This window comes from Apodemus sylvaticus, chromosome X (genome assembly GCF_947179515.1).
Source record: "Apodemus sylvaticus chromosome X, mApoSyl1.1, whole genome shotgun sequence".
Lineage (NCBI taxonomy): Eukaryota > Metazoa > Chordata > Mammalia > Rodentia > Muridae > Apodemus > Apodemus sylvaticus.
This window is the reverse complement of record NC_067495.1, coordinates 120,585,944-120,598,764: the sequence shown is the minus strand read 5'-3', so window position 1 is coordinate 120,598,764 and position 12,821 is coordinate 120,585,944. Positions and strand designations below refer to the sequence as shown.

Below are 12,821 nucleotides of genomic sequence, written 5' to 3'. Positions count from 1 at the left end.
CAGAAGGGCCAGAATGTTTGATTGAGCCAAGATAAGAGAAAGCTAGAGGGAATGAGAGAGAGCTGCTCCTTGGCTAGGAGCTGAGTCCATCCAGTGCATACAATTCCACATGTCATTCCAAGGGATAGAAACTTCCCTCATGTCTTCCTCCTCTATGTCTCCTCTCCTGTACGACTTTCCTTTGGCACAGTGTATCTCCTGCCACTGCCCACATAGAATTACAGATCTCACAACAGCCACTTCAATAAAATGAAACCCTGTGTATTTGGGCTGCTTCCCAAAATTGTCCCAAAGACCTTCAATCTTTGTACTTGAAACTGAGCTTATGGTTTTGCTGTACTCATACCCATTATACTACGGATAGCTACCTTTTCCCTGAAAAAGACTTCCATAGCCAAAACCTGCTGACTTTGATTTTGGTAAAAAGCCAATCTGAGTATCATATCCTAAGAGCCCCCCCCCCCATTTGAGTCTCTTTCTTTGAAATTGAGACATGATGCTTCTTATATTCCCAGGTTTTAAAGTTAATAATCTCCTGTCACACATTTCAATCTTCTCTTCTACCACTTTAGGTTATATTGCTGTGTTCAGGATAAAGGTTTCCCCATAGTAGTGTGTAGTCCTTAAGGAGAATGAACTAAGAACAAGGACAGTGTAACAAGAAAGAAGACAGACCTAGACTCTCAGTGTAGGAAATAGTTCCCATGTAAAGTTAGTGTGGATGGGCCAGTGAGTAGGCAATTGGGGACCAGGCAACGGGCATGAGCTGGACAGCCACAGTAAGAAAGGAAATAATGATAAAAAGAGTACAGATATGGAAAAGATGAATTTTGCCCATATTATCAGTTTGTTAAGCATTAACTCCTTTGGGAGACAGTGTCCCTAACCCTGTGTTGGTTCTAGACTTTAGGCTGAGACTATTTGAAACTCTATGTCTGGGGGCTTGGCTAGTTCCCGAGGAGCTTGCGGGGGGGGGGGGGGGAGTTGCTTTAGTGCATGGTCAGCTCCCTCGCTTTGTTGAAGTATAACTATTCTCCATAGGTTGCTTTAATGGTACAGTTTCCTGGACATTCCATCAAGTTAGACCTAAACTACCAACATGCAAAGGAATCGAGTCAAAATTTGGTTGAATATGATTTTCTTGATCTTCATAGGAGACACAAAGTTTCACAAAAGCTCTTTTAAAATATATCAGTGGTTCCCCATCTAAGAAATCCAAAGGCAAATCATTTGGATAAGGACTTTCATTCTCCTGCCCCAAAGTAATGAAGTAATGAATTCTAGCTCCTAAATGCCTGCTCATCTCTTAAACATCTTTGTTGTCTTTTAATCCTTAAATCGATTGTATAAAAATGACAAATCTATGCAGAAAGGAAGACAAGCAACGACACCTCAGCACCTTCATTTATTTTTCCCAAGCTGTCAAAACAGAAGCAGCCAATCATCTCTGAATACCCAGAGCCATGGAAGGTAAAGCTATCTCAGGGGCCAAAACCAGTAAAACAGCTCCCACTGCTCACTCAGTTGTAGGGACTATGGAGGGAAACATACAATTAAGGAAGCAGTCTCTATTGAGGTAAAAAAGACGGGGCATATGGAACACTAGTTTCATCTAGAAGAAAAACAAGTTTAAATTGTAGGGAGAAAAAAAACACGGCTGCATTTTTCAGTAAATACAGATAGAATAATGGAATAATTCTTGTTCCTCTTTTATTTTTCTGCAAACTCTCCTTTCTCCCATTGCTTTCACTTATTAGATCAATAGGAATCTGTCTTGTATGAGTGGTAATACACTTTGCAGGAAGCTCACCTTTACAGCCTGCTGATTGGCATCTATTTTTATGGCCAAAATGAATAGCCTCACATTCCTCCCTCCTCCATTACAAAGCATAGATTAAGAAAAAAAAAATGATGATAAACCTTGTGAGAAGGTGACTTTTATCTTTGACTGGCACCACTGAGGCATCCCCTTCGTGCTTCAGTAGGCTAAGCCAAAAGGACCAAAGAGCTAAGCCAGTGAGCTTCCTGAGGACTAGTCAGGAGACAGAATAGAGGAGGCAAAGCAGCAAGAGTGCAAAGATCCTTCAGCTAGGGGGAGGTGGAATCAGGACTTGAGACTCTATAGCAGGGCAGGAGCCTTGAGCTCACAGTATTCATCTTAGTTTATAAGCTTATATGATGAAGGCAAACAGTCAAACAAAGCCAAAACAAAGCCCGAGGAATTGCAGAGCTTGTGATCAAGAGAGACATTTCTTTTCCAAATGGACCTAAATGGTTAAGTGGCTCCTTCCTGGCAATTAGAGTAATTAGATAATTAGATTGTGACTCTGTGGGTAGGAGATAGAAGCCTGTCTCAGCTAAGTACACTTGGTAGCAAAACAGGCTCAGTTATAAAAGGGGTAAGTTCTCAGTTTGCAGGTAGATTTCAAGTCACTTGTAAAAATTAATAGAAGAGAACCTTGCCGTTGGTAGGTTAGGTTTAGCTGACAAAAGGGATTTTGCCTGGGGCTCCATCAGAGCTGGCACTCCTGTAAGTAGTGCCCCCCATCCACTGTCAGTCTCAGTATCCACACTGAGCTTCTGTCAACAGATTTTTATTTAAGCCAATGCGTTTAGAGGACGATTCTGCGGTGAATAACCTTTCAGGTTACATTTGCCTTTTCCCTGCTTCTCGAAAACAGTACGTAATCCACGAGCACATTTGTTGGCTGTAAAGGTGTACAACAGCAATTTTTGCAATGACAGTGCGGAGAGGGAATATGAGATCTGTGTGCTAATGAGCTGACACTGCAGAGGCTGGGGCGGTGTAGTGTGGAGTGCACTACAAGTGCACAGCAGCATGACACAGGAGGGGACTTCAAGGGAATCAAAGGGGCTTCCCGAGGAAACGGGACAGCAAAGTCAAACCACAGGACTGAGCAATCTCCTGATATTTCCTTACCCTTGTAAGCCTGAGAATTATCACGTTGTTTTGGGTTTTTTTTTCCTCTTCCCCTAAATGCTAGATCTGTAACTTACAAAATGGGTGTGCATTGTTTCTCTTATGCACTAATCATGTGTGTGCCTTTCTATGTTTACAGATGCATGAATGCTGAAACCGGTTTAGTTACACTGAAACCTTCATTCTCTCTGCTAAATGGAAAAGTAAGGTAGCGAACTCTGTTAATTCCTATGAAATGGGAACATGTGCTCTAAATCAGATGAGTCTTTCTGAGAAACTTCAATTCTCTTCTGAGCTGAGATCCCAACTGAACCACCTTTCAAAGCCAGGGAGCCTTTTATTCGCCCCTTAAGGCACAGAATGAAGTTAGAGTCTGTCTTAAGCAAACCTCTTGAGGCTTGTGAAAAAAAAAAAAAAACGGCTGCTTGCTAGTAGAGTTTTTAAATAACTGGAGCCTTGGATTCATTGTGAGAACGACTTCTGAATACATTGCATGGAGAAAGGTGACAGTGCAGAGGTGACGCAGAGGGCGGGGCGGGGACAGAAGGCTTTGCTGTCTGTTTATCCCTCACATTTCAGTTTGCCTGCATACCTATGCCCTAGAAAGTATGTGCTTACCTCAGGGTCAAAGATCAAGAGATGAGATTAGCTCCAGACCCAAAGAAAACTGAAACTGGGAATTCTGCTTGACAAGGAAGGTTCCTTAATTGTTGCTAATCCAGTTTCACACTGAACTAGATAGGAGGGGTACATAGCTAGATTTGGACACATCTGAGGTTTTCACTGGAGTTCCCCAGATAGGGAGGCCAGAGGGCACTGGAATTATTTGTCTCCTCTGTGGAATTGGGTGATAATCACTTGGAAGACTGGCCTCTGCAGTCATTTGCTGTGTTCAAGCACTGTTAGAATTGTTTGCTTGTATCTCACATGTTTGACTCATACTTCCACAAGAAGAACAATAAAGGCCGTGGGGGGAGGGATGGGACAGACATCGCCAGCATTTCTCTGCCCACTTGAATTATTGTTTTCAGAGGCTACAGTAGGACTAAGTACCGTTCTCACACTAAGCCACCAAGCAGCAGCTGCCAGGAGACAGCTTTGAGATCTGACACCCATTCAGACAATTGTGACTTTAGACATGACTTTTCTGGGGACCAGAGAAGATGGCAGCTTTTCTCTGCTGTCTTCTGAGTTAGCTGTACAGTCTGAGAGTGCAACAGGCAGCTAGATCCACGTCACTGATTTCTAGATTGTTCTCCCAGTGTGTCCTGGGACTGTGTATGCCTGTGTATATTTGATATAACTAAGGAGGAGGTTTCCTTTTGGTCTTGTTTTTCTTGCTGCCTAGTGAATCTTACCCCTTCTCTTACACTCTCAAGTGTGCAACTATAACCCAGCCTTGTAAGTAAGAGTGCTATGGATTTAGGTTGAGAGATTCTGATCAATTGGTTTTCCTGTCCCCTCATTGGTCATTTATTGCCCCGAGAGGTGAGTAATTAAGACACCTCAACACCAATATGGATGATTTATTACCTGTTCCTAAATCTGAGATTTTTCTCATGGCAGAGATCATTTCCTAACTGTTGTTCAGGTATGGTTCTGATAGCCAGAGGGAGACTGCTGAGAGTCAGAGCAGTTTGAAAAGAACAGGACGTAAAGCTTTGGAAATCAGTCATTCCTGAGAAATCAAATGGCCCTACTAGCCCAGAGTTCATCAGTGGAAAGACAGGGCGGGGGGGGGGGGGGAGGGGGGGACGGACGGACGGACGAAATATGTGTTATCCCTTGTTAATGATAATGCACGCCGTTGGTTTCATGTATTTGGTTTAAAATCTGTTGTAATTGATATTTAGGAAACTGCCTTTTGGATTCAGCCTCTTGAGATCACAGCGTAGCAGGATTAAGAATCAGATGTGCCTTGTGAATGCTGGAGAGAGGTTGGAAATTACAAAAGTAAGACAGGAAGTATAGCCAGACATTTTGTAACTTTCACACTTAACTGAAGTTAATACATTTCTTTTTTTGTCAGTGTTGGAAAACTAAAGAATGTCAAATACAGAGTGTCTCGGAACATGTTCTTAAAAGAATCTGCACCTTCAGCTAAATTTTTCTGCAGGCTGATAACTGTTACAGTTTTTGAAAAGTACTTCTTCACTCCACTTTCCCTTCAGCCCAAATCTTTAAATCCAATGAAATGTATGCTTGAGGTCCTGTTTAAGGACTGTTAGGGATGACATATCTTTGGAGATGGAAAGATTTGAAGAAAGTCATATATAAGGTTTAATACCATTTCCCAAAATATGATGAAACTTCAGATTTCAAAGCACACCATTCCATAGAAAGAAGACATACTTTGTGTCAAGTGCCTTCATTTGGGAGAAACTTTCAGTGAAACAAAGTAAGCTTGGATAAAGAATTAAGTGTTACACACACACACACACACACACACACACACACACACACACACACACAAATCCTTTCAAGTTAAATAAAACAAAACAAAGACCTGTGTCCAACAATCTATTAGCGTTTTGAGTTCCTGTGATTTTACTGTTAAAATGTCCCCTTTGTAAAGAGATAACCATGGGTACAACCGTGGATTTCAGAAATGTTTTTGGGGCTGATGAAATTCTCCTTTTTAGCATTCGGTTCCTGCTTCAAGCCTCTTCCCACAACCAACCTCTTGCTCTAAATTAAGAACTGTGTTGTCCTTAACAATCCTGTGTGTGTGTGTGTGTGTGTGTGTGTGTGTGTGTGTGTGTGTGTGCTCTCAAGCAGGCACGAAGGCACAGACAGGATTGGCTTTCCAAAAAGTCACCTGAGCATGGTCTTCCCTCTTGCTTTCAGGCTGACGTGCATTTATCACTTGCAATCAGTTTGTAGTCTTATCAGTTCCTATCAGAGCGCTCTGGGTAGGACTGAAAGAGGCCAAGGAATCCAGCCTGCTCTATGCCTCAAGGTCACTTGTTTGCAGGGTTCTCATATTTTCTTCCTATCTGTCAGGCAATCATCAGACTCAGTCCATTCCTATCACCAGACACAGCTTTACCACTCAAGTAGTGCATGCCCTGCATTGACTCAATCAAGGAGCTGCTGTTGCTTCCTTTTTAAAAATCCCATCTGAAATTTCCCTGAACAACCATTCTATTTTCTTTCTTTCTTTCTTTTCCCCCAACAAAAAAGGATGCGGGGGAGAGAACACCAGTTTAGCAGGGAGGAAAGTGGAAGTTTTGCATCAAACCACAGAGTTTTTTGCCCACTGCTTTCAGCCCCGCAGCAGAATTCTTCAAGGGTCATTTATGCAACATGAACCCAGGATTGACTACTGCCTCAGTGTGCTTATGGAGGCAATCACCGACCCCCCCCCCCCAGCACACGTGTATGCAAAACCCCGTGCATCACAAACAAAATGCAAATGAGGTCCCCTAAGGTCCCACAGGGAGCCATCGCAGATCTACTTACAAGCATTAGTCACTGAAAAACTATTGGAGGAATCCAAGTGGTCTACGTGGTAGTTCAAATGGAAGGGCTTCTCAGTGGTGTTCTGGTTGGTGTTGTATAACTGCACAGCAAAGCGGAAAGCGCTGTGCTCCTGGACCGTGTTTCTCATGAAAAGTCCACCTAGAAGCAAAGGCAATCGAGATTCGGCTTGTGTCCCCCCGACTTTGGCATGAGTTAGAAAGTAGCAAGCATGAGCTACCAGGCTACCTCGGGGTTACTGGGAAGCTCAGTTGAGGATTCATTTTTTTCAACCTGTGTGTCTTTCTTTCAAGACTTGGAAACTCTGATTTCCACTGTGAAAAAAACCTGGGTTTTGTACACGGAGGAAACTAAAGAAAGGGGAGAAAGAGGAGGCTGCTGTAGGAGAAGGAGGAAGGAACGAAAAGTGGGACTTGGTTCTTTCTTAAGCTTGAGTCTGGCCCGAACCCTGACTCCAGCCCCACCCCCACCCTTATCCCCACAGCTGGTTCATTTTTTCCCCCTTGGGGTACAAGGATAGATCGGGTGGGAAGAAAAACCACTCTGTTCCCATTGCAGTCCCAACCTTTCCCTTATGACAATACAGGGGGTCAGTTCAATAAAAGCAACAATTCTAACTTCTCTACTTGCAAATACAGGCAAGGCGGGGAGAACTCCCTTCCGGCTACTGGAGCTGGTCTCCAGACAGACACAGCCACAATTCATGAATCCTTGGTCTGCGTGACTTCCCTGCTTGCCCGGCCCCTTGTATCACCCTCACTTCCCACCCCATCCTCCATCCACACAGCTACTTCCTTGGTCTGGGGGATTCGAAGTGGGTTCCATTTCCTCTAACACTATCCTGTCTCACTGAAGCCTGAGATGCGGGACGGGGAGACCTGGGCCCCGGTTATGCGTCCTGGCGCGGCCAGACAGGCAGTATCACCCTGGGACAACTTCCAGTGGCTGCAAGCGTGCCCTGGCAAAGTCCAGAATCGCGAGCTGAAAAGCCGCGACTCTTTAGCCTCTTACAGCATCCCAACCTCCAGCTTGACTCCCATGCCCCTTGGTCAGCTCAGAAAACCTGGCTGTCCACCCGCATTAGCCCCGGGAGACCCCTTCTCTCATCTCGGATGTTCCCCCACACTAGTCAGTTCCTGCAGCTCAGGTCTCCAAGATCCCCATCCCTAGTCACCGTCCCCAAGCCATGCAGGACAGGGACGCGCGTTGCGATACCCCCAGCCCCACTAGGGTAGTGGGTTTCAGACGCAGAAGAGCCTGGCCCCCTCTGGCTGGCTCTGGGTAGCTTACCTATGCTGATGGTGTTGGGGAATCCTCCGTGAGAATGACCCAAAAGCCCCAGGACTAAAAAGAAGACCGCCCGGAGCACGCTTTGCCCCATTTTCTTCTGCCTGGCTGTGCTACGCCTAAAACGAAGCTGACAGGAGCATGGGCGCAACTCGGGAGTCGTCAAAATAATAATAGAAAAAGAAAAAGAATTTGCCGGCTCTTACACCCCCTCCCCTCAACTTGCTCTCGCTCGCTCACTCTTCCTTTCCACCCCACACTAATCCTCCTCCGCCGCCGCCTCCTCTTCTCTCTCTCTTCTCTCTTCCCCCCTCTCTCTCTCCCTCTCCTCTCTTCCTCTCTCCTCTCTTCCTCTCCCCCTCCCAGGATCTCTCACACCCCCTCCACGCCCCCCCCACCTCACTTCTGTCTTCACACCAATCTGGAAGGCGGGTTCATTGGCTGCAAGCTGGGTTCCCCAAAGCGATTTCAGAGAGAGAGAGAGAGAGAGAGAGAGAGAGAGAGAGAGAGAGAGAGAGAGAGAGAGAGAGAGAGAGAGAGAGAGAGAACAGAGACAGAGAGACAGAGACAGAGACAGAGAAACAGGCACAGAGATAGAGACAGGGAGACAGACAGAAACAGGCAGAGAGAATTAAAACCGGAGCAAAACCAAAATCGTGAAAAACAAAAACAAAAACAAAATAATAATAAGGGAAGAGATAAAGAAATAAGAAAGAAATTATAAAGAAAACCAAAGGGCTCCCCCGCCCTCGAAGATGGTGGATCTAAAGAGTGGGGAAGAAGAAAAGAGCTAAAAGCCTCAAAGGCTCAGCTCCGGTGAATTGGGTTCTTCCAATTGGGCCGGTAGGGGGATATTGATCAAAGTTGATCTGACGTGGAATTAAAGCCGCACACCGCTCGGCTCCACTGCAAACTGCAGCTCTGGACTGCAAAGCCTAGGCGCCGGCGTAAGTCAACACCGGAGACGGGATCAACAGAAATACACCAATCCTCACGTGGACCAGACTTTCAAGCTGCAACCAGTTTCCTGATTTTAAAAAGCTGCAGTGTCTCTACATTTGTTTGTGCGTCTTAAAGATGAGGGGTCTTGAGGGGTGGTTAGTGCTTACTCTTGAGTCTTTGTGAAGAGACTCAGAAAAGCAGTACCCATCACAATGCGCCCTAAGATGCTGCGCATGCCTGGTCTCTGCCGCTCAGCTCAGCTTTTACAGCAGAGAGATCCGAGGGCAAGTGAACAACCCCCACCCGCATTCCCCCATCCCCGCAGCATTGGGAGGTGTGTCCCTCCCCCTACCCAAGCGCTGAGGCAGGTTTGCCAGCTGCGGGGGCTGTGACTGCTGACTGCTTTGGAGGGTATAGGAAAATAGTACGTGTATGGAGGTGGGAGCTAAAAGGTTAATGAAAAGGACGCTCAGTCCTGCAGACCAAGGAGAGAAGTGTGGGAGTGAGCTGGGATGGGGGTGGGGATTGAAAGTTAAGGTTGGAGGAAACTGCCCCTAGCTGCTTTGCTCCCTTGCTGTTGACTTTAGGTAGATGAACTCTTCCCTCCCCCCACTGAGTGCAGACTTCAATGATTACCATTCTCACCCAACTCTCCTGCCTTTCTCCAAGCTAAGGAGAGAAAAGAAGCTAGGAACCCCTAACACTCAGCCTGGGTTCTTGGTGAGAAGTAGCCTCCTTCACAGCATTTTGTGTATGATCCTTTTGCCCCCACATGCTTTTTCCATAGCCCTGTTCCCCTCTTGGGACAAAAAAGGTATCTTCAGTCACATCTTTTGTTCCTGCCTTATCTCTGTAAAACACAGATATATTTTTTATCCTCTCTATATCTTCTGCTTTTCTTTTTATCTTCTAGTCTGAGGGAATAAAATGAGCCTTTATGTCAGAGCAAAGCAAACTAATATACACTGGACCAGGGATGAGGGGCTGGGGTCCTGAACTCATTACTCCAGATCTTTGACTTTAGCAATGCCTAGACTGGAACTGAGAATAAATGGCCTCCAAACTCTGTGGCAACCAGAAAAAGTGGTTCTCAGCTCTTCCCACATTGCTGGCAATTCTGGCAATGCCTGATCTCTCCATCATTCATGCAAATCCTGTCTCAACTTTGACATTCCATTGTTGGAAGGAAGGATAAACTTGAGCTCTAGGGGTGACTGCTTCTTCCAGTGGAAGGAAGATTAGAGCAATAAGGTTAGAAGAGATAAGACTGACTATCCCTTGACAAATGTGTAGAGTATTACTGGGAATCATAGACCCAAGACATGGGTACAGGTTCAAATCTAACATTTATCACATGTAGGTAGTATGCAACCTTGACCAACTTCAGGAGTCTACATCCTAGTGTTTTTGTCTTCAAAATAGGAACATTACTTTTTTTTTCTTTGTAAGGCTATTGTAAGAACTACATAAAATAATGGATGTAAAAGCATCTAATTCATTACCTGACTCACAGAAGAATCAATACATGTTACATTTCCAAATTCACTTTTTCTCACCTTGCAAATTGCTCTCAACAGCCCCCCCCCCTGTTGTCATCTGCCTTTCTCCCACTATCCCTCCTCACAACCTCAGGCTCTTCTACAACATCTTCACCAGTGTTTAATACTGAAATCTTCTCATAGTAGCTCCTCAGCAGTCCCTGGAGATTAGAGGGAATCTAGTAGGTGACGTTTTTTTTTACTAAAGTTTTAATGGCAGGAAGTGGCAATTTAATATTGAAGTGCCACACTTAGAGAACCTCTTCCTTGAGTCATTCTATGTCCTCTATCTATCTATCTATCTATCTATCTATCTATCTATCTATCTATTCTCTATCCATCTATCTATCCATCCATCCATCTATCCTCTATCCATCTATCTTATCTATCCATCTATCTATCTATCTATCCATCCATCCTCTATCTATCTATCTATCTATCTATCTATCTATCTATCTATCTATCTATCTATCTATCAGGTTTTGAGATAAAATAGTGTTTTAATAGGAACTTTGAATGCTATAACCCAAAGGAATAACCCCACAGAGTAGGTTTTAGTTTTGATTTCAGGTGGATGGATAATAGATTTCATGTTGGGGAATGGTTAGTGGTTTTTAGCACACCTCACTTCACTCCTGAAATGAGTGAGTCCCTTTTTATGCTTGGCCAGCCATGAGAAAGGGTGTAAGAAGAGATTTGTGGCCATCTCCACTGTCATTTGACTTGAATAGTACTGTCAATAGGTCAGAAACAAAGGATGTGCGAAAGGAGGAGCCTCCAGGGCCTGTGCCATTGGCAAATCTATCTTCTATCAATATCATTCCCCTTAATGCTACCCATCTCGTCTCTTTTCATCTTTCCCATTATCGGTTCCCTTTTCTTTCCCCTTTAAATGTTTAGTTCTTAGTGGCAGCTATTGGTCTCATCTCATCTGAGCCAAGAGGGACAGGCGTAATGGTAGACGCATGTTGCTATTGGTTGAAAAGCTTATAGTACACATGTGATGTATTTAGATATCAAGCTCATGTTCAAGGGAGCCATAAGACACTTTCGAACTTTTTGTCTCACTTTCCAATATAAGGCTGGAGATTGTATTAGTAGCTTTCTAGCTACAAGAGATCATCAGCAAAGACTCACATCTAATTGTCTTTCTGTAGTAAACAAATATTGCCTCTAGATTCAGGATTACATGTCTGTTTTATGATTTGCAACATAATTTTAAGCTGGTTGTGATTCAGATTAAGCAGCAAAAACAAAACAACAGAACCCCTTCCCCAAAGCAGAGTTTATTATAGTTCTTATCAAAATGTGAAGAGTACTTTTTCATTTCATTTATACTTTGCTAAGGCTTGGGTTAAGTACATTTGGATAAGCAGAAAGAGATGCTGGCTGATGGTGTTTGGAATGGGGGAGCTACATATTAAATTTCATGCTTGCTAACTTCATCTCTAACAAATAAGGAAAATAGCAACTGGAATCATCCTGATCCATTGGAGAGTTACTTCTATATGTGTTAAAGGTAATAAAATTGAGATCTTTTTCCCTCTGCTCAATGGGAGGATAATTTTCCTGTCATTTCACTTGAAACTTCGATTTCCTCAACAACACTTATTGACCACCTGCTTTATGACAGGCTATGCTAATCACCAGGGATAGAGGAGAGGGAGAAAATTTTTGCCTGCAATGAATTTCAAGTGTAGAGCACATGTATTCACTGGCAATGACAAGGCAATATGGTAAGTGATCTGAAAAGGATATGTACTAGGTTCCATTACAGCACACAGGCAGAGTCTTGCATATGGGAATCAAGGTTTCCCTTTTAATGTTGATCCAGTCCCAAACCACAACAAAACCTGGTGGAACAGGGTGTCTTTTCAGCTCTCTTCCTGCTCTTATGTTACATAGTCCTGGAATTCCATGATCTGGGATTGTTCCAAGATCTGAAATACTGTCCAAATTGCTAGTCAAATCATCACATTAGAAACGACTGAGTTTTTATGGATACTTCTTGAATTTGTTTATTTAGGTGTGGTTTCTTTTGTTGTTTGTTTGCTTTCTCTCTCTTTCTTTCAGAAGAGTAGAGGAGTCAGCCACATCTGGAGCTTCACTGGGCTAAATATGACATATAAACAATTTTGGACCTACTATTTGATTTCTCTTTCATCTTATCTTTTCTATGATATAAACTCTCAGGAAACTTGAAATTCTGCAGTGTGGATGAAATGGCAGGCATGGGCTAAGCTGGAGCCTCTTTCAATAGAGTATACCTGTGTGTCAGAAGTGGAATTATAGCGGCTTCCTTAAAAGGAAGTCATACCAAATGATTGGTATTCAAGGGAATAATTGAGTATCAGAAATATTTTCAGAATGGCTTGGTTTCTACACATTGCATAAGCGTTTATAGGTTGAATTTTGCCCTGAAGACATCTTTAGGAGGTTTGCAGGGGATGCAGAAATTTTGAAGTGATCTTTTACTTTTAATGTCTTTCATCTCCCACTTTCTTTCCTGCACTAAACACTTTTACAGCACCTTCTTAAAGCATCCTTGGAGCCAGTGACCACAAGTTGACCCTTTCATCTCCTATATCATTTAGGATGCTTCATGCTGCAGGCAAGCACACGCTTCTAAAACT

General features: G+C 43.8%; 1 protein-coding gene across 2 annotated transcripts in view; it reads right to left on the bottom strand.

Annotated features, from left to right (window-relative positions):
- Positions 1-7,949, bottom strand: part of Gria3 (glutamate ionotropic receptor AMPA type subunit 3) — a 277,086-nt gene extending 269,137 nt beyond the window's left edge. Inside the window, exons 1-2 of one of the 2 annotated variants that reach the window (XM_052171184.1) lie at positions 7,712-7,949; positions 6,404-6,562 (exon numbers count right to left, since the gene is read on the bottom strand). In XM_052171184.1, the coding sequence (XP_052027144.1) occupies positions 6,404-6,562; positions 7,712-7,802 (250 nt within the window). In that variant the 5' untranslated portion in view covers positions 7,803-7,949. The remainder of the gene's footprint in view (positions 1-6,403; positions 6,563-7,711) is intronic. The other variant, XM_052171185.1, reaches the window with a different exon arrangement.
- Between the last annotated feature and the right edge of the window lie 4,872 nt (positions 7,950-12,821).